Below are 20,859 nucleotides of genomic sequence, written 5' to 3' on the forward strand. Positions count from 1 at the left end.
AGGGAACGCCATACTCTTCTCAGGCTCCTAGGGGCACACTGATGGCTGGGAGGCCCTGTTCCTTTCTCTGGCTGGGCAGAGCCACTGCATGGCTGGGCAAGGGCGACTCCTAGTCTTGCATTCTGGGCTGTGAACATGTGTGTATTTGCCTGATGCTCCCCATCACCTCCCTCCCTGGGTGCTGTACTTGCCTGTCTTTCCTGCTCGGTGTGTCTGCTCCAGAGCCCTCTGACGCTCTCCCTCACACAGGCAGGCCTGGGCTTCTCCTGCCACTCAGGGAAGGACACTCAAGTCTGATGGGTTTAGTATCATGTTACTTTTTTATCCAGCCTCACAACCCCCTTTGTAGGGGCTGGAGGTGAAGGGAACCATATGTAACCTGACTGGACTTGTGGGCTGGTGACAGGGATGAGTTCACAGGCATCTCAGCAAGGTGAGGCACAGGCTAGAGACCACTCTCTTCCCCACTGCAACTCCTCAAGGGCCCTGAACAGTAACTGTGGCCAGGCTGGAGAAAGTCCAGCCCTTCTCACCCTGGGGCTTTCAAAGAAGCAGGTACAGTCACAACCATCAAGTTAAGAGCCACTGCAGACTTCAGAGGTCTAAATGAGAAGTCTGGCTGGACAGACAGAGGAGTCTGGCTGGACAGGCTGGCCTCTGCCCTGTCATAGCCTAAGCTGCTGCAGCCACTGTGAGAGGCCACAGAGGGGAAGGGGACCCTGGTGCCAGGCGCTGCCACCTGGGGCAGCATGGCACTGTCGCTCTTAGTTTTGAACTTTCTGTTTTGTCTCTTGCCCGTCCGGTTTTAGTTCCTGAAATTAAAGAAGTGGTGAGCCACAAGTACAAGACACCAATGGTGAGTATGCCACCCAACCCTGACAGGCCAAGTACGCAGCATTCCCTGGGGAACTTTGGACAGGAGGAGGGTGGGCCTTGATGGGAACTTGGTCAAATGAAGCTTTTGAATCTTTGAAGCCAAAGATTCAATTGAAGTCAAACAAGTCTCCCCATAAAAAATAAGTCTTCCATCCAAAGAGATGACACACAAAGACACACACACACTCTTTCTCTCTCTCTCTCTCTCTCTCTCTCTGTTTCTCTCTCTCTCTCTCTCTCTCTCTCTGATCCTTTCTCCCATGGGAACAGCTTCTGAGGACTTACTGGCACTTACTATAGCCCAGAGGTCTGTGCTAGGGCAGGGGAGACCCTCCACACGTGGAAGTATATGAACCTCAGTGTGGCTGATTGTCTGGTTTTCTCTCCTTCTAGGCACATGAGATCTGCTACTCTGTGTTGTGTCTCTTCTCGTATGTGGCTGCAGTTCGTAGCAGTGAAGAAGATCTCAGGACCCCACCTAGGCCTGTCTCTAGCTGATGGAGAGGGGTTCTGCAAACTGGCCCAGCCCAGGGGTCCCCTTTGCCTTTTGCTGCTCCCAAGTGCACAAAGCTGCTGTGACTGAGAAGGGGATGGTGTGTATGTTCTCTGCAAGACCCTCACCATGGCTTAGTTAGTTCCCGGTTTTATGTCTCCCAAGTGTATCTTTGTGTGCATCTGTCACAGGACTAAACTAGTTTCTTCTACCTTTTCCCCTCTCTTCTCCCAGACCAGCCTCCTATTCCCTCAGGGCTCAAGAGAGTGTGTGTGGGACCAGTGTGAGCCCAACATTGTGTGTCCATGAGATAAGTGTCTGTATTGTGGTTCCTTGTCCTTGGCATTATATCCTCCAGTGCAGGAGTCTGCAGTCTGTCCTCTGTGATCTGGCACAGGGCACCTGGGGGAGGAGAGAAACTTGGGGCCCACCCTCCCAGATGGGGATCAGCAGGGGAATGAAGAGGAAGAGTCTGGCAGCTAGAGTGAGTGGCAATCTGCTTCCTTATGCATTTCCCAAGCTGTGGCCACAGGCGCTGCTGCTGCCTGCCAGCACTCCATCACTCTGGTGGACAGGCTGAGGGGCTCCTGTGTGCTGAGCAGCAGTTTCACGATGGTCTACCCGGACTTTGGTGTGAGAGGACGGAGTGGTTGGGGCGATGGATCACTGACTGATCTGCCCCAAGAGCCAGGGAGAAGTGGGTCAAAGCCAAGTACTGTGTATATGCCTGTCTGGAGGCAGTGTGTCCTGGTATTGGGCACCGGAAGGGAGAGATGACCTGAGGGCAGATGGTTGTAAATAGTTCAGCTCCATGTTATTTATAGAGAATGTACAGTGATGTGAATGTGAAATAAATGTCCTTAACTCACCTTGGACTCTTGGGTACCTTGGGTTAAATGGCAATTCCTCTCAGCCCAGGCCTGAGGAGGGTTGTCCCTGGACTTTAAAAAGTCACTTCAGGCTTGAAGAAGAGTCATACACATCCAAGCTCTGGCCCACTAAGGCCCGGTCTCCTGCCTCCCACTTTCTTCCCATAACAGGGGTCTTTCCTTCTCTACGATAGCTGGGGGCCCTGCAGAGGGCTGGGGTGCTATGAACTGGCCACTAGAGGGAGCAACTAAACTGGGTTGACACCTGAATAAATTAATCTAGCAGTGACAGAAAAACCAAAGCTCTGGCCCTCTGTTCCTTCTACCCATACAGTCCAGAGAGGGGTTGCCAGTGGCATGGACCCCTTCCCAGAGCCTGACACCCAGGGCCCTGGGCTGTTGGCCAATAGTGTAGAACTTTGAGAAGCAACTTAGGATCAGCCTTAAGGGATTTCTGTGCCTTGGGAAAAACTAGTGTTTCATAGGAAAAGACCCTTCACAGTATCAGAACATCTCTGAAACCTGCTGGCTTCTAGCTCCCTAAAGGAAACTGATGGTCAAATTTGGGATCTCTGTGGGGGAAATAAGAGCAGAGAAGGTCCTGGCCCTTCCTTATACCCTCCTGGTTCCCAGTGTCTTGAGCTGGGCAGGATTGCTCTATCCTACTACATAGGTGTGGGCATGGGCTGTGGGAGTTGCTCACCAGGACCTCAAAGTAACCCAGTGCGGCTCTCCACCAAGCCTTGGGGACATAGGACTAAGGTAGGGTCTACTCTGTGACACTCAGTGACGGGGACAAGAATCACAGTGAGCCTGTGAGCCTGGGAAGAAGAGCCTACAGTTCTGATGCTATTGCTCCCGCACTTTCCACATCTGTAGAATGAATATGTGAAGAAGACTGAGGCCCCTTCTAGTGCTAATGTTTCACAAATTGAGGAGTCCTGTTTGGGTCTTGAGTAGTCATCTGGGAAACAGAATGCTTGTGTGATCAAGCAAGTGTCCCATGCCTTTCTGTGAAAATGAGCACATTGGACAAGAAGCATCAATTCTCAGTGACCACACTGAGCTTTTATTGCTCTTATACATTGAGAAGACAAGTCAGCCATAAGGGCCTGCCCCCAGCCACCACTTCCTAAGCCTCTTTACTTGGCACCCAAGGATCCACGAGCCCCTAGGGAGCTGTGAAATCAGTGTGCACAGAGCTCCCCGGCTGACCGTCATAACTGCTGCCCTCCCTATCCTCCCCAGCCCCATCCAGGGCACACTTGCACACACACACATCCAGTGGCAGGAAGAGGGCTTCTGCAGGTTCCCTCCAGGCTTCTGGCACATGGGTTGGCATCCGGTGTACCTGCAACACAGGCTTTCTTGTTAGTGAACTGAGGTCTCCTGCACCCTGTTTCCTGATGGCCACCCCTGGACCAAGGGCCAGGGTTCAGCCTCTGACTCAGGCCTAGGTTAGCAGGGTGGTTGGAGAACATACCTGGCCATCCCTAGGGAGCCAGCCTGGTCACTGAGGCACTGGAAGAGGAAAAGAGCCATACCATGTACTTTCCTAGCCTTCCAGAAGCCAGGACCAATACCCACTCCAAATGCCAGGGCCCATACAACAGGCCAGGGCCAGTGCTGCTGCATGGGCCAGGACAGCACAGCCAAGGCCAGGGCTCCTGCCACCACCCTGATCTCTCCACCTCCCAAGCCCTCACCCAACAGGCACTCACCTCGCACCTCTAGGCGGCACTCACACTGTGCCTCACCCTGCAAGTTGGTGGCCCTGCAGACATAGACACCGCCATCAAAGAGGCAAGGCTTCCGGATCTCCAGGGTCAGCACTCCTTGCTTGCTGAGCATGCGGAAGCGGGCATTTTCTCCCAAGTCCAGGCCATTCTTGAACCAGGAAATCTTGGGCTATAAATTAGGTACAGGGAGGGAGAGAAAGCATTTTAGTGCGGTATCTGCAGGGAACCTAGAGACTGGCATTATTTCTGCTCTGGGGACTTCCACTGGAGTCCCAAACTAGGTCCAAGGCTGGGAATGAACAAAACCAACAGAGTGCCAACACCCTCTTAAAGAAAGATGGCAGATACCCAGAGGTGGAGTGAAGACAGGGCACAGGCTGGGAAGAGGACTGCTCCAAAGTACGACCCAAGAGCCCTGCCTCCTTGTCAACCTGGACCAGGGCCTGAAGTCCCTACCTTGGGTGTACCCCGGACAGCACAGCAGAGTACAGTGTTGTAGCCTGCAATGACCGAGCGGTTCGCCAGGGGCTGGGTGAAGCTTGGGGCCTCGGAGAAGTCCAGAGTTTTGTATTTGGGTGGCTCATATGTGATGCCTGTTGACAACAGTCAGACTTGATACTAAGAGGGCTCCCCTCCCTGCCCTGGCTTCCCTGGGTAGAAGGAAAGGTACAGTACCTGGTTTGGGAATAAAGACAGGTTCCTTGGTGGTGGCAGCTGTGTCACTGGGACCTACCATGTTATGGCTGAAGACCCGAAAGTAATAGCCATTGCCAACGATGAGCTCTGACACCACACAGTGGGTGCGGCGGTAGTGCTCCAAGACAGTGAACCACTCCTGAAGGACGTGAGGGAAGAAGGGAATTTCTGGGGACCCCTGCCAGGGGAATACCAGTAGCCTCCACCTCTACTGCGGAGGGAACCAATCATCGGGGCGGGTAGACAGGGACTATGGGGGCCCAAGCCCCCAGGCTCACCATGGTCTTCTTATCAGCTTTCTGTACTATGTAACCCCAGATTTCTGTGTTGCCATCATCCTGGGGTGGCTTCCACTCCAGAGCCACACTGAAACCCCAAGAATCAGTGACCCGAATATCCTGGGGAGGACTTGGCTTGTCTGTGGGAGACAGATCTGGCTGGATCACCACACCACTTGTCCGGGGGACACCAGCTTCCAGGAGTCCCTCCCTCTAGCCTGCCACCTTCTGCAGGGGCTCTGGGCTGGAAATTGGGACTCTCTGGATTGGTCTCCAGGCTTGTTCCTGAGCCTCAGCAGCGCAGCTCAAGGACAGATGAGTGGGCTCCGAGGAATGCCATAGGGCCACGCACCCACGATCTGCAGGACCAGCGTGGCTTTGTCCTCCATGTTCTCGATGCGCACTGTCACCTGGTAGGTGCCTGAGTGGGTGCGGCAGGCAGCCCGGATGAACAGGATGGTGTCTGTGGAGCTGTTGCGGACGCTCACCTCCTCACCTGCCAGTGGCTGCCCCTCTTTGGTCCAGGTCACCTGAGGCCGAGGCTTGCCCTACAGGGAGGGACAGCTCCACCCTGAGCCTGGCTCTCCCCAAGGGCCATCCACTACCTCAGCCACACATATGTGGGTAAAGCTTCAGGGTCTGGTCAGCTCTGTGACAGACCTTCCATTGTAGCCTTCCCCTTAGGACAAGGAAGGGGCTGAGCTACCTGGAAAGGAATAAGGAGGTTCACAGGCTCCCCAACCTTCCTCTGGATGGTCTGGCGCAGGTGCCTGGGCAGCTGCAATCGTGGCCGTTCTGTGGATACACAGCAGGTGGCTGAGAGAGGGTCCTCCATGGCTCCAACCCTGAGGAGCCCCACAGCACCACTCTGTCTTGATGCAGGGCCCAGAGAGCTATAGCTAAGAAGAAAGCTGCCCTGGACCCCGCCCTCCTAATCTACAGCAACTTGTCTACCCAGTCCCCAATGGTTAACGAAGCTCCTGCTTCCTCCTGAGGTTTAACACATGACTTTAAGAAGACAGGGATCAGAGAGGGTAAGCCACTTGTGATCACACAACTGGTAAGTCACAGGCCAGGCTGCAATCTAGGCTTTCAGACCCTATGCCCTGTGCTGTTCCCACCTATTTGTTGTCTCTTTCTAACCTGGAGAATCATTAGTTCTTACGTGATCAATCCTTTGTTAGACAAGGACAGAGGAATGAGAAGTCTATCCCAGATGGCTCCATCTGACCTCAAAAGGATATGGGTAATGCCCACCTGTTGAGCCCTAGGCATGGATGAAGGCCCTGAACCTTCCTGTCTCTGCCCAGCATGCAGCCTGTCCCTCTAGCAGGGTCTCCCTGACTATCTCCACCTCCACTAGACACCAAGGACCTGGGGGAAGAGGGGGTCAGTGGCAGGTCTTGTGGCTGTGTGCAAGGGGGCACTCACGTAGTATCTCCTGCACTGTCACAGGCTCCTTGGTGGTGACAGGGCCTCCAGGCCCTGTCACATTATGCGCCCGAACGCGGAACAGTAACCGAGCCCCAGTGGGCAGGTCCTTCACCAGTAATGACGTGTGCTCTGTCAGCCCCTGCAGGGCAGCCACCCACTCTGAGTCTGGGGTGGACACGGGGGAAAGCAACCACAGGCTGTGTCAGCATTGGGTCTCTTCCCACTGCCCACCCCTTGAAGACTGTCTGGGGCCCAGCAGGGGCAGGGGCTGGTCTGGGAGCGGGTACAGCCTCTGCAGGGCACTCACAGCCCTCCTGGCAGTACTCCACACTGTAGCCGTCCAGACCACCTGCGCCCATGCGCTCTGGAGGCCTCCACTTGAGCGAGACCGTGGTGTCAGACATATCCTCCACTGCCAGGTGGGTGGGTTCACCAGGAGGGCCTGCAAGGAAGGGCTCAGAGAGGCTCTGAGAGAGTCTACTCCAGCCGGAAGCTGGAGTAACCCAGACCCTCAACTGCCCGCCAGCCTCGTAGGCAGGACATCCCTTTCTGCCACCTCTCAAGCACTTTTGGGAATACTTGGACTCCCATTAAAAGACATCTCTAGACTGACTTACAAACAGCAATGGCAATTATGAAAGAAAGATCTAAATAGGAAAAGGCAACAAAGAACTCACAAGGATATTTATAAGGAACTACCTCTTTCAGTGTAGGAAATGCTATAAATGTAATTTAAGGGAAAAAAAAGACTGATAGTGTTACTCAATTGTTAAGAGCTCTTGCCTAAAATGCATGAGCCCTGAACTCAAACTCCAGCACCACACAAAAAAAGAGCTGGGCACCAGTGCTCATACTTATAATCCTAGCTACTCAGAAGGCAGAGACTAGGAGGATCGTGGTTCAAGTCCAGCCTAGGTGAATAGTGTGTGAGACCCTATCTAGAAAAGACTCAACACAAAAAAGGGCTGGCAGAGTGACTAGTAGTAGAGCACCTGCCTAGCAAACAAGAGGCCCTGAGTTCAAACCCTAGTACTGCCAAACACACACACACACACACACACACACACACACACACACACACACACGAGTTAGTATAAAACATGAAGTCACTTCCTAAGAAGGTAGGCCTGCATTGTCCCCTGACAGGCACCCCTGGTTTCCCGCCATTTCCCCAAGCTGGGACAACTCCGTTCCCAGCCTCCACCCACACACCCTTGTAAGGCCAGGTGTCAAGCGCCCTGCCACACCTTTAGCATCTGCCCCACTCTCCCAGTCACGGTACACAGATCAGAAAGATCAGGAAACTGATCCTCAGGAGAACGAGGATTTCAGGTGGCCTCCTAGGGATCAAGGAGCTGGCTGTGCAAACCACACCTCGAGGGATCTTGCACCTCAGGCCTTGCCCCATCCCACATATGACAAACCCTGGGCTGGAGGGAGTGGGAGACAGGGAACAGGCTGCATGTATTGAGCACCAGCTGTATGCCCTGATGATCTCATCTGATCCTAACAACTGTCTATGAAGTCGCGTCATTATTTCTCACAGATGAGAAAGTAAGGCTCAAAAAGTCACCCGGGCTATACTGTCTCAGCTGGGTGATGGTCTCCCAGCCTCAGTTTCCTCCCCGACCGAGCATCAGAAGAGACCATGGATGCAATGTCTCGGCGTGGCGGCTGCCTAACAGCAGAGCAGCAGCTGTTACCCGGCCGTGGGCGCGGCGGCGCCCGGCTCAGGCTCACCGACGGGCATGAAGGGCTGGGAGGCGGGGCTCGGCCTGGACACGCCCACCGCGTTGACGGCGTAGACGCGCATCTCGTAGGCCACGCCCTCGATCATGCGCCGCGCCTCGTGGCTCAGCTCCTGCAGCAGGTCGAAGTTGAGCCGCATCCAGCGGTAGCTCTTCTTCTTCTTGCGCTCCAGGATGTAGCCTGGGGAGGGGAGATGGGAGCTCGGGGCCGGGCACAGGCCCTCGCCGCCCTCGCCGCCCGCGCCCCGCGCCCCGCGCCCTGCGCTCACCCAGGATCGGCTGCCCGCCGTCGTAGGCAGGCGGCTCCCACCGCACCGTGCAGGAGTCCTCGCCCACGTCGCTGATCTCGGGGGCCGCAGGAGCATCTGGCACGTCTGCAGGGGCGGGGAACCCATGTCGCCCTTGGCAATGTTGCTCATCCCCTCACCAACCCCAATCCACAGCTGCAGAACCAAAGCGGTCTTTCTAGAACCTGAAGCTTTCACTGCTTAACTTTTTATGGCTCCCAACTGCCCATACTCACCCATCTACCAGCTTCAGTCTGCCTCCTCTACCTGGCATGCCCTTCCCCCACTTCTCAGCCTCCTACAGACTTTGCCCCTCGTCCCCAGGGACAGGGGATTGCTCCGTGCTCCCATAGCACTTCACACTCTGCTCTGTGCCATAGGAAATGACATTTATGCTTCCATCTCCCTCTAAAGTGGCACATTCATTTCTATTGCCTGGCTCAGAGTATGCCTGGTGATGTTTGCTGAATGACTGAATGAGTGACTGTATGGGCCCTTCCTGGGGTTGCCCCTCCATGTTCTCTGGTCTGGACCCCAGCTGGTCTCACCGATGACTTTGACTGTGAGGTTGACCTGGTCCTCGCCTACCGGGTTCTTCACGGTGACAGTGTAGACACCCTCATCTTCCTTTTCTGCCCCCTCAACTGTAAAAATGCTGCGGTCCTTGGTGGTTTCCACACGTACCCGGCCCTCCGTCTCACACAGCAGCTGAAGGGGAGAGTTAGGGACAGGGCACAGCCTGAGGGGAGCTGCATCCATGTAAGCATCTGGTTCAAAAATCTCAATGTGGCACCTAAGGTGGACAGGGCACTGGGGTCCTTGCACAGGGGTGGACACTGAAGATATGACAGAGGACAACGAGTCAAGTTCTGCCTTCAGCCTCACTCACCTTCTTATCAAACAGCCACTCTTCGCTGGCACCTGTGTCTTCTGGGACGTCAGAAGCTGGCCCAGCTGAGGCTTTCTTCCCCTGAAACAGAAAAGGACAGAAGTGGGGCAGAGGGGCTGACTCAGCCTGGAGGGCCCCTCTGTTTTTCCTTCCACCTGACCCTGCTCTGCCTGGCCTGGCCAGCGGAACCTGTATGCTCCCAGTAGCTGGTCAGCTGTGAGTATACACCCATCTTACAGATGGGAAAACTGAAGAGAGAGCCATAGTACCTGTGAGATGGTCTTCTGCCAGATCACAGTGGGAGCAGGATCCCCAGAGATAGGGACATCCAGGCGTAGCTTGTTTCCAGCCACAACCACAATGGTGTCTGGTGTACGGCCTGGGCAGTCTAGGTGGATCTTGGGAGGTTCTGGGGGCGGTGGGGTAGATGACATAGGTCAGAGAAAGGGCAGGGGGCTAGGCCCAGGAATGGGGGGGTCTGTGGGGAGGAAACTGGGAAGAGCACAGGTCACTGGGGCCGGGGGGGATTGGGAGCCCAGGTTCCTGATTGTTGCTTTGTTATCAATTTGTTGGTTTCTTTTTGGTTTTTCTGAGACTGGGTCTCACTCTGTAGCCCAGGCTGGCCCATACTTTTGATCCTCCTGCATCAGCCTCCTATGTACTGAGACTATGGCAGTCATGATTTTTGACAAATGTCAAAAACTTGTGTAACCACCAACACAAACAAGATCTACAACTTTCCATCAGCCCAGGAAGTGCTCTGGGAGATTTGTAATATTCAGATCACCTAGCATTTCACACCCTGTGTTTGGAGGAACACCAATATCCTGCCAGAAAAAAATACTAAGGTTTCCACAGCCAAATTAGGAAAACTTGGGTTAAACAAAGCCCAGCATGTTCCTTCACTGCTAGATTTTTCAGTCCCTCCAACACATTAGTGCCCCTTCTGAATCAGTTGGAGGTGGATCAGGTGCTCAGTGTGTCCCAAACTTATTTCACCAGGAACCCTTTCTTTAAGGGGTTAACAGTGTTCAGCGAATCCAGTTTGGAAACTGCAGAGCAGGCCTCAACCTGGACTGTTTTGAAGTTAGAATTCTGAAAGTTCTGATTAGTAGCTAAAAGCAGGAAAGGTACTTCCAAAAGAAGAAAAGGTGTGATAGTAAGACCTCACATCTGTGACACCACTTGACATCTCTCATGCATTACCTCAGCTCATCTTCATGGCCACCCTATGGAGGCACACTATTGAACACCCCCATTTCAGAGATGAAAAAACCGAGGCCAGAGAGGTTATAATTGGCCCGTGGTCATGGGTGGCAGAACCAGGCCTCAGGTCCCTAACTCTGCGAGCTTTTTTGCTCTTCCCTGGAATAGAGAGGAGATGCTGGGGTGGGGTAGAGGGAAGGGGGCACACAGGGATCCTGAAACTCACCTTGCCTGGGCACGAAGTCAATCTTGACCTCTGCAAAAGGAGGAGGAATAAATGGCACCAAGGCAAAGACTGGGTCCAGCCACAGGGGCTCCTGGCCCCCACCACACCCTCACACCCCTATACCCCTACACCCCTACACCCCGGTACCAGCTCACCCATGAAGTGGAGTTTAGCTGACAGGTTGCAGGCAAAGCCCTCAGGCACAAAACTGTAGTCGGCCTCATCAGCAGGTGTGACATCATCAATGGTCAGTTTGTGGACCCTACAGGGCAGGGGTGGCTCAGAGGACCCCATCAGGCCACTCAACCCTATTCTTGTGGGACACCCAGTCCAGGGTTCCAGCAGACTGTGCCTTGTCCTATGTCCTTGTTTTTTAAAAAGTGGTTTCTCTTTTTTTTTTTTTTTGGTGGTACTGGGGTTTGAACTCAGGGCCTCATGCTTGCTAGGCAGGTGCTCAACCACTTGAGCCACTCCACTCCAGCCCCATAAAAAGTGGTTTCTTTCTCTATTTTTGCATTTTCCAGCTCCCTCACATGTTTTCAGAGGTAGGTAGTACAGAAGTGATGTCTACAGAGTGTCACCATGGCTGGCCCCTTGGAGACCAGGCAAGGGCTGGTCGCAGTAATCTCTATGAACTGGAGTCCAGCACGTCCGGCCCAGATGCTCTGGGATGAGGCAGAGGTGGGAGAGAGTGGGCCTCTGACCAGAGCCGCCTCCTACATGGCCTCCTGCCCTTCCTGGTTATGGGATGGGGGAAGGGCAAGAGTGCCTGATCTTGTCTCTGTCTCACACTTGTTTGTACCTCTGCTCTCTGTGTCTCCAGCGGACTCGCTCTGTAAATGCTTCTCTCTCTTTCAACATTATTTCTACTTTCTTGTCTCTTTTTCTTTCTGCCCATCTTGGGCTATCCTGTGTCTGTCTCCTTGGCCTGTCTTTTCCTCCCCCTCCCTCTGCATGTCTCTGTCTCTGCCTGCCCCACACACTCACCGCCCAATGTGGGACACCTTTATTCGGTTATCAGGCACCAGCTCCTTCCCGTTCTTCAGCCACACGCCCCGCACATTCTCATCTGAGACCTCACATTTGAACACGGCCTGGTCCTTGGCGCCCACTGCCAGGTCCGCGATGCTCTGGTACACCTCCAGCTTTTTCTCTGGAGGGCGGCCACAGCCAGTGAGTTTGGGAGAGTGGGGGTCTGTGGATCCTGGTTGGGATCTTGTGGGCTGGAGGGTGATGGTGTGCAAGTAGCTGGGTACACGTGAAAACACGTGACGTGTGTGCCTGTGATGGTGTAGTGTACACAAGGAACCCCAGGTGTTCAGCGGGGGGCGGGGGATAAGGGTGACACTGATCAGGCCTCTGTGACCCTCCAACACATAGGAGGAAGTGGTCACTTCAGCACTTCCCATTTTACAGATGGGAAAGTCAAGGCTCGGGGTGTCCAAGTGACTTACCCAAGGTCACACTGGCCTTGATCCCAGGTTTGCCCAATCCCTCACCCACTCCAGGTCCTCACCCTGCACAATGAGCTCAGCCAGCGCCTGGCCCCCACTAGTGCACAGTGCATAGTGCCCTGCGTCCTCCAGCATCGCCTCATTGATAATCAGGTGGTGTTTCCGCCCGTCCTTCTTGAACCGGTATTTGAAGGTCTCCTCCCGGGTCAGCTCCACCCCGTCCTTCAGCCTGGCCAGTGGGCAGATAGCAAGGGCTGTGGCCTCCTATGCACAGATGTCCCCCCGTCCTCACCCCCATCCCTGCCTTGTGCCCCCATGCCCAGGCACTCACCATTTGACCTGGGCCCCCTCCTCAGACACTTCACATTCAAACTCCACCCGCTGTCCCACCATCACCAGCTGGTCCTCCAGGGGGCGTGTGATCAACACTGGGGGCTCTGTCCAGGCAGGGACAGTGTGAGGGTGGGCTCTCTGTGGGCATCCCTTTCCCTCCCTGGGACCCTGGTCCTCAGCTCACCTTTGACAAAGAGCTCTGTGCTGCACTTCTCACTGCCCACCACGCACTGGTAGGCTGCGTCGTCCGCCAGCGAGCACTGGCTGATGGTCAGGGTGCGCTTGGCGCCGATGGACTCGAAGATGTACCTAGGCAGGGCGATAAAGAATGTCAGGAGGGCTGCAGAGGCTACTCCTGGGCCTGATGTCCCATCCCAATCCTCGTGCTCCACCCCCAGGCAGTCCAGGAGGGGACTTACTTGCTGCAGAACAGAAGGGGCCATTGCAGGTTTCACCACGTGAGGAAGTGAGAGAGATGGACAGAGACAGTCAGGGTCAGAAAGATGGGGAATTCGACCCAGGGAGAGGGAGAAATGGGGGGAGTGATGGGGACTGGGAGCCAAAGACAAAGAAATCCCCTGTGGACAGAGAGGCTGGGCAGTGTGACCACACTCCCACACCCCCAGCCCTCCAGACCCCACCCAGCCCTCCCGCACCTGCCACTCATCTGGATCTCCTGTCCATTCTTCAGCCACTTGACCTCAGCATCAGGGTCGGCCAGCTCCACGGTCAGCCGGATCTTGTGACCCTTGCTCACCTGGTAAGCTGGCTCCAGCTTCTTCTGAAAGGCTGAATGCCACCCCTCAGTTCCTGGTCACCCCCATGTCCACACCCTGTTCTCCCAGGCCTGGCCATAGCAGCTGTGGCAGGCACCCATGTTCTCCACCAACCTTACTGTGCCTTCTTGCCTCCACTTCTCTGTATCTCTGTAGTGACCCTGTTTCCTTATCTCTGTCTGTCTGCTTCCTGTCTCTCTGTGTGTCTTTGTCCTGTCTTCCTTGGATTCTGTTTACCTGCTCAGCTCAGGGACAGAAGCTTTCAGAAGGACAGAAGCTTCTCAGGAGAACCAGGGATGGGACAAATGTACCTTCTCTTTTTCTTTACTCTGTTCTAACTGCAAGCCTCACTTTTTGCTCCTACCAGCTGCCCCCACCCCCGCCCTCGTTCCACCCAGCCCTCAAGCTCAATATCATGGGCCCCATGCTGCTGGGTGGCAGGGTGGTGAGGAGCAGAAAGTGGGGAGACAGGGCTCAGAGAGGCATGGAGACTGACCCATGTCATCGGCCCCCTAGGTATGTGACAGAGCTAGGTTTGGAGCCCTGGCCTTCCCCACAATGTCTCCTCTAGTGTTTGTAAAACCAGACTGCAGCAGAAGGACCCCCTCTCTCAAGCCCTCAGACACTCCAGCTGGGCCTGGAGCCAGCTGCAGGGGGCTAGAGAGCTATTGCCCGATGCTCTGTGGCTGTGGGCTTGTTCCCTAACCCCTCAGTACCTCAGTTTCCTCAATTGTAATGGAAATGATAACAGTGACTATATCCAGGTAGTACGGGGAGAATTAGAAATGAGGCAATTATACAAAGCACTTAATGCCTAGTTTACACTAAATTTACTCTTTTTACTATTGTCACTATTATGACTCCTACTACAAGATGTCCCTGTCCCCAAGGGCTTCCTCTGACCCATGGGGTGACTCCTGTCACCTGCAGGTCTTTGATCAGTTGCCTCTGGTCCAGCAGTCTGGAGGCTAACACTGCCACTAGGGGATTCCTGATTTCAAAGGAGCCACTATCAGGTCAGGGCCAGGCCACCTAGCAACTGGAAGGGAAGTAGAGAGCTAAGGATGCTGAGACGAGATGGCAGGGAGGCACCTGCTCTCCTGCCTTCCACATGAGCACATGTGTTTTGTGTATGTTGGGAGGGGCTCACCCTCCACCCTCCTGCAGGGAAGTGGATCCCTCCCCTCCAACCAGTCAGCATTTATGGAGCACTCTCTGTGTGCAGGTGCTATGCTAGACTCTCAGGAAATGGCAGGGAGAAAGCAGGCGAGGCCATCGCTGTCCCTGGCTCATATCCACCCTTGATAGGGAAGGACTAGCTAGGCCCTCCTCCTTTGGCCTGCCTGGGAGGAAGGGCAGGAAGATTAACCAGGACCTGCACGCTCCCCTCCTCTGTATTTTTGGGCTGAGCTGGCCTCTTCCCTCGTCCTTTGGATGTGAGGAGGTGTAACCAGGCTATGTTGCTTTTCAGAGACAGGTAGAGATTTTTACTTCATGAGGAGGGGTGCTTGTGCTCAGTTCTTTTCTTCTTGGCTGTCTCTGGGCTAAGCTTTGTTCTCCTTGTTATCTGTCTGTGTGGAAAGGGGCTAACTTGAACATTCCTGCATTTTCCTACTCAAGGGGGCAGTTTAATCTGGTCTCTCCTTTCTTGTGAGTGTCTGGGCTAAACTGGATTCTTCTCTTTCTGTGTGTGTGCAGGAAGGGCTAACCTGTGCTCTTCTTCTCATCTCGCTTCATGCCCTTGAGCCTTTTCAGCATGCCTCGCAGGTCGGTCACACCGTGCTGGAAGGCGATGCGCTCATACTCGGACGGGGGTGCCTGCCGCAGGATCTCCCACACGTCCTCCTCTGGCGGTGCCTCCAGCTTTGCGTCCCTGTCCCACAGCCCATGCCGAAGCTCAGGGTAGCCCTTTCCCCTCTTCCCATGGCGGGGCTTCCTGGCTCAGGACCACTGAGCTGCAGCTGCCCTTCCCTTCCGAGGAGAGGCCCTGGGCCAGGCGTGGGGACCAAGTGGGCTGGGGGCTGAGGCTAGGGAGGGGCTCCTGTTTGAAGGAGGGGACAGAAGGGTGCTGGGCTTGTTGGGTACTCACCGCGGGGTCCGGAAACTGCTGCTCCGGGTAGGGCAGAAAGGGCAATGGACACATTAAGGTCAGGGCACCTCCCCATCAAGGCTGGGACTCTACCCATGGGCCTTCATCTCCTTCTTCCCTGTCCCTGCACCCCTACATTTACTGGCCACATTTGATGCCCCAGAGGCCCGAGATGGACCTCTGGTGTGCGTTGCCTTTTCTTATTCTTCCTAAGCTCAGACAGCTGAGTATGGAGGAATGGGGAGCACCCTGAGGCTCAGAGACTTGCCCTGGCAGTGGGGAGCCTCGCCTTGGACTGTCTGAGTCTCACCAAGCCCTGGCAGGTATGGGTACCCATCCCAAAGGTCAGCTCTGCCCTGGCCACTGCCCTGTGTGCCAATGTCTCAAACCCGTTCCTTACTCTCTGGGCCACAGCAACATCAGCCACAAAGGAGGGATCAGGACAGGAAGGGAGAGAACAGAAAGAGAACATGAGTTAGGAAGGCAGACTGGACAGACGATCACTGAGGCTTTGGGACCCTCTCTCAGCTTCTTCTGGGTCTCTGGAGTCTACTGAAGTAAGCTATTGTAAACTCAAGTGTGAGGTGCAGTGGGGGATACTGAGGATGGTTGTTTGAAGGACGTAACATTTGCAGAGACCTTTAACTCCTTCCCACACTTGACAGACAAGGGAACTGGCTCAGAGAGGCATAGTGACTTGCTCAGGACCACACAGCTGGGAAGCCACAATTGCCAGGATTTGAAATAGGGCCTTGCTACCTGCCCTGGGGGATGATACCCACAAACTCACCTCTTCTTCAGCAGGGAGCTGAAGTCCAGAATCCCAGCATCCTCGTGGCTGTCACTATGAAAAGGAACCCCCATGAGGCTGCAGTGGAGGAGACTGGAAGGGGCTTGGGGAGGTAGGGTAGAATGGGACAAAGGAACACCACCCAGCCTGGGTTCTTGCTCATCTCAGACCCCAGGGTCCATGCACAGGGCAGAGAAGGGCTACCTGGTTCGCCGACCTGCTCCACCCAGGCTCCTGTGGGGGTTAAACAGTGTTTTCATCTGCCCAGGGAGCTTGCTCTCCGCCCACAACCCCAAACTTCAGCTCCCCCGGTGGCCAGCCTCTGAAGACAGAGGGCCACTCACGTGCGACGGAAGGCTGATCGCAGGTCCAGGTCTCCGGGACCAACGGCCTCTGAGACCAAAGAGAGGGAGGAGACAGGAAGGTTTCAGAGGGGGCCATGGGAGAAGCCCTGCACCCGCCCATGACCCCTTGAGGGTGGGCACCTCCCCCAGAATCCCATCTTCTCAGCCTTTCAGGGAGGTGGGGCAGCTTATTGTCCCCAGCCCCCTACAGTGGTCATCCCTTAATTCACCCTCACCTGCTCCTAAACACTCACCCGGTGTCAGGCCTTGTGCCAGCAAGCAGGAGCATCAAAATGACTAAAGCAAGTCCCACCCTAGATGGGATCCTGACTTGGTCCTTGGTCCTTGCACCCTCCCCTCCCGGAAGCCCTCAAGGATTTATTTCACAGCCCATGCAAGCAGCGCTGGGCACAGAGTTGGCTGTCATGTCTAGCCAGGGCTAGACATTCTCAGTATGGAAGATGGAGGCAGGCCCCAGGAACCAGGATCCCCATGAACCCAGGACAGACACCATGGCCCCCTCACCATGGACGGTGAGGTTGAAGTTGCAGCTGTCAAATTTGTCCTTGGTAGACACTTCGCAGCGGTAGCCCCCAGCAGAGGTGGCCTGAGCATCAGTGATGTGCAGCTCAAACAGGTAGACCTGCAGGCAGGTGTCAGGGCAAGAGGCAAATACCCACCAGCCTTCTCTCCTCTCGGGGTTCAGTTAACCCACAGAGCTTTTGTATGCATTTTTACCTCTCAAAACCACTGACTGCCATCAGCTTGCACATGATTGTGATAAAATGCAAATCTGAACTGACTACAGGCAAAAGACATCCACTTAAGAGGGGGTTGTTTGGTGCAGTGCACAGCTTGTGCAGCTCTAAACGTGTTGGCTTGCCCTGCTAGAGGCTTCCATTTCTGACTCAGGACTGCATGAGATTGAAAGAAGCCAGAGGCTGAGAGTCAAAGCATAAGCAGTTTAAGGCTTAATGGTCTGGCCTGGCTTTGAGAGACCTTGGAGTAACAACTTCACCTTTCCTTTAGTTTCTTTGCCTATCCAGCGAGGAATTTTTTTGGTTAATCCCTGAGGGTTACCCATGTATCCGGGGCTTGACAACCTCACTAGCTGGTGTTCCTTGTGCTTTCTGGTGGTCCTAGTCCTGAGTTCCCTGAGTTCCCCCACTTCATAAGGCCCCCTTGGGACTCACATCCTCCAAGGCCCAGGCTATGCCCCACAGTTCTTCCCCGTGTGCACCTGGCCCCCGACCTGCCTCCCAGGCAACCCAGGTCCCTTCCTTGAACCTCCTATGTGCCTCCAGCCTGATGGCGCCCCTTGCCCCCCCTTGTGACTTCCAGAGGCTCTCCCTATCCTCCATTTGTGTGTCCCCACGATGCCAGGGCCCCACAGGCCCACCTTACTGGTCCGGTCGTAGCTGTCATGCAGCTGCAGGTGCTGGCCCACCTTGCTGCTCAGGTCCACCCACTTGCCCTTGAACCACTTGACCATGGGTGGTTTTAGGAGGCTGGCTCCGGCCACACGGGCTGAGAAGGTAATGCTGCCACCTGCAAGAGGTGGGTGACAGGCTGTGCTGGGGCACCCCGCTACCTCCCTTTCCACACCACCCCTGGGCCCAGCAACCCACACTCACCCACGGTCACCTCGCCATCCTGAGGCCGCATTACGAAGAGACCGATAGGGTCGTCAGGGATTGTAGGACCCCCAGGGCCAGGTCCATTGGGGGCTGCTGAGCTTGGCCCTGTGAACAAAGACCTTTGAGACCTGTCCCGAGATACCCTTCCCACTGACTTTGTCTCTCTTGCCCAGCACCTCTCACCTTTGGGATTTGGGGTGCTGCCTTCCAGCTCAGTGGTTGGGACTGGAGTTTCTCCAAGGGCTCCTAGGGCCTCAGCAGGAGCTGGAGTTTCTCTGGAGGCTCCTGGAACCTCAGCAGGAGCTGGAGGTGGAGCTGAACTAGGCTCTGCCTTCTCTGGAGGGGCTAGGGTAGGACAGTGACATAGTTTCTAATCAGAGACTCCCTCCTCTCCTCTGCCTTCTTTCTCTCCTAGTTGTCAGAATCATGCACCCACTGTCTACAAGGCATCTCACTTGAATGACAGATTTCAAGTCTTTTCCAGCCATATCGTCCTGGTTCCCAGGCCCCTCTCAGAGGCAGTTCACACTGAGCTGGGGAGCCAGCCTGCATCTCCTTCGTGCCCTCACAGTCCGTCTGTTCCCATGCCCAAGTGTCTGCCTGAGCAGCTCTGAGATCCATCTGCTCTGACCTCCCTCCAGGCCCTGGCCTCACCCAGCCCCCACAGGCTGGACTGGGCTCCCTGGGCACCCACAGGCCTCCTGGGCTTCCCCTGCCAGCACACGCAGCCCGCCTCCTCACCATCTGTGTGTGACCAACACCCCAGGGGTTCCAGCCAGAGGATGAGCTATGTCAGCTTGCCTCTGTATTTTTCCACCTCCACAATGGCAGGAATAGGCCAGGGAGGTGATTGGGGCTCTCAGAGAGGTCTTGCTGCAGAAGGGAGAGGGCATTCCCAGTGTAGGGCACAGCCAGGGCAAAGACAGCAAGCTCAGTGCACCTCCTGTTCTGGGGACAGGAGGTGTGGACTGCCTCTGCAAAGCACAAGCCTCAGGGATGCTGACTAAGCTCTTACCTGCTTCTGTGACCTTGAGGTCAAATTTGACCTTGGAGAAGCCAGCTATGACTGCATAGGAGCCCTGGTCTGCAGGACCCACATTCCGCACTGTCAGCATGTGCCGCCTGCCCTCGGTTGCCAGGCCATACTTGTCACTGGCGCTGATGTCACTGCCTTCCCGCTGCCAGCGCACCTTCACCCCTGCCTTCTCGGTCTCCACCTCGAATGTGGCAGGGCTGCCTGGGGTCACCTCCACTGACCGTGGCTTCTTGCTGAAGGCTGACACTGAAGAGCCAGAGGAAGGCTGCAGGGGCCTCTGGCTGGGCTGTGCACCCCACCCCTAAATGCTGTGATAAGCGCATTCCATACATCACCTCATTTAATATTCCAACAGCTCTATGAGGTAGGTATAGTGATTATAGTTATTGCTCAGGTGAGGACACTGAGGCCCAGAGGGGCTAAGTGACTTGTCTAAAATCACACAGCCAGTAAGTGGAAGAGCCAGGGCTGTGAGCCTAACTGCCACACAAGAATTTTGCTTGGCATGTCCTCTGGACCCTCCACCCCCTCTACCTAATGGCCCCTTTCCCCACCATCAAGCCCTTGGCGGGGGGGGGCAGCTACTCTGCCTACCTGGAATGTGGCTAAATTTATCCTTCAAGGGCCTCAAGCTGAGAATCAGCAGGGAGATAAAGCTGGCCTGGAAGAGGGGTAGGGGACAGGGGTCTGGATCCCTGCCCTGGACAACCTTGGCAAGAGCACAGCCCTTGGGTTTTCTCTGCCCTTGGCCTTGGGGCTTCTTGACCATTCTCTCCTAGAGAAGAGGGGCTGTGTCACCCTCAACTGGAGGTCATGCCTAGCATGAGTGTCCCAGGGGTACAGGCCAGGAAGTAGATAATCTGACAACTGTAAGGAACCATCCCACCCCCACCTGGAAATGTGGGGAAACCAAGACCCAGAGAGCAGAGGGCATGCCAGGGCATGCCAGGGCATGCAGTGAGCTGGCTTAAGTATAGTCTAATCTTGGGGTCCTGTCTGCAGTGACCCTGACTGCAGAAGAAGGGGGAGGAGGCTGGGAGAGGTCCTGTGCATTCTGAAAATGGGGTGTTGGCTGGGGGTGCTTCCTGACTTGACTGTGTCCTCTCTTGGTGCCCCTGATGCTGGGTTTATCCTCAGTCTCATCAGAGGGGTGGAAAAGAAACAGGATTGAAAAAAAAAGACCAAGGAGGACTGTCCCTTCCCATCTGGGATGCAGAGGCCTCATCATCACCAGCCCCCTCAAGAACACCCCCCCGACCCTCCCCCCCAGCTGTATACCCCCCACTGCCCCACATTCAGACCCAACCCAGCCCTGGGCTGCTAGCTACCTGGCTTCTTCCCTGGCTCAGGCATCTTGAGAGAGGTCACACGAGTCACCAAGCAGGCATGGGCCACCCAAGGATGGACTGAGCGGGGTCTTGTCCTCCCCACTATATATGAGGACCCACCCCCCTCAGCTCTGCTTATCTGTCTCCTGTCAGCCACCTGCTAAATATAGACAAATTCCATCCAGCTGAGGCCTCTCTAGGGAGAAGGTAGGCCTACATTGTCCTTCCCCCAGCCCCCAATAGAATCTGATGGCTTTTGCCCCTCCAGCTTTTGGTGGACTTCGGGGATACATCAAGCCCTGTCTGTTCATGTGGGGCAACACACTGTGCA

The 20,859-nt window shown here is 55.2% G+C and overlaps 2 protein-coding genes across 51 annotated transcripts in view; one reads left to right on the forward strand and one right to left on the reverse strand.

Annotated features, from left to right (window-relative positions):
- The window catches only part of Madd (MAP kinase activating death domain), a 40,472-nt gene extending 38,235 nt beyond the window's left edge, over positions 1-2,237 (forward strand). For all 50 annotated transcript variants that reach the window (XM_074044803.1, XM_074044900.1, XM_074044834.1 and 47 more), the window contains 2 exons: positions 810-856; positions 1,270-2,237. In XM_074044803.1, the coding sequence (XP_073900904.1) occupies positions 810-856; positions 1,270-1,374 (152 nt within the window). In that variant the 3' untranslated portion in view covers positions 1,375-2,237. The remainder of the gene's footprint in view (positions 1-809; positions 857-1,269) is intronic.
- A 1,043-nt stretch (positions 2,238-3,280) lies between these two features.
- Mybpc3 (myosin binding protein C3) lies at positions 3,281-20,648 on the reverse strand. The gene is made up of 34 exons (XM_074045233.1): positions 20,529-20,648; positions 19,180-19,446; positions 18,348-18,509; positions 18,162-18,269; positions 17,927-18,075; positions 17,053-17,170; positions 16,528-16,576; positions 16,388-16,417; positions 16,184-16,237; positions 15,394-15,411; positions 15,014-15,177; positions 13,185-13,317; positions 12,948-12,950; positions 12,713-12,837; positions 12,527-12,632; positions 12,258-12,424; positions 11,729-11,894; positions 10,897-11,003; positions 10,742-10,771; positions 9,579-9,718; positions 9,310-9,390; positions 8,969-9,128; positions 8,403-8,507; positions 8,126-8,314; positions 6,693-6,827; positions 6,383-6,550; positions 5,658-5,746; positions 5,304-5,499; positions 4,952-5,091; positions 4,653-4,812; positions 4,434-4,570; positions 3,960-4,146; positions 3,722-3,759; positions 3,281-3,589 (listed from the first exon to the last, which is right to left on the reverse strand). The coding sequence occupies exons 1-33, from the start codon at positions 20,551-20,553 to the stop codon at positions 3,749-3,751; spliced, it is 3,879 nt and encodes a 1,292-aa protein (XP_073901334.1). The 5' UTR covers positions 20,554-20,648; the 3' UTR covers positions 3,281-3,589; positions 3,722-3,748.
- Between the last annotated feature and the right edge of the window lie 211 nt (positions 20,649-20,859).

This window comes from Castor canadensis, chromosome 1 (genome assembly GCF_047511655.1).
Source record: "Castor canadensis chromosome 1, mCasCan1.hap1v2, whole genome shotgun sequence".
Classification (NCBI taxonomy): domain Eukaryota; kingdom Metazoa; phylum Chordata; class Mammalia; order Rodentia; family Castoridae; genus Castor; species Castor canadensis.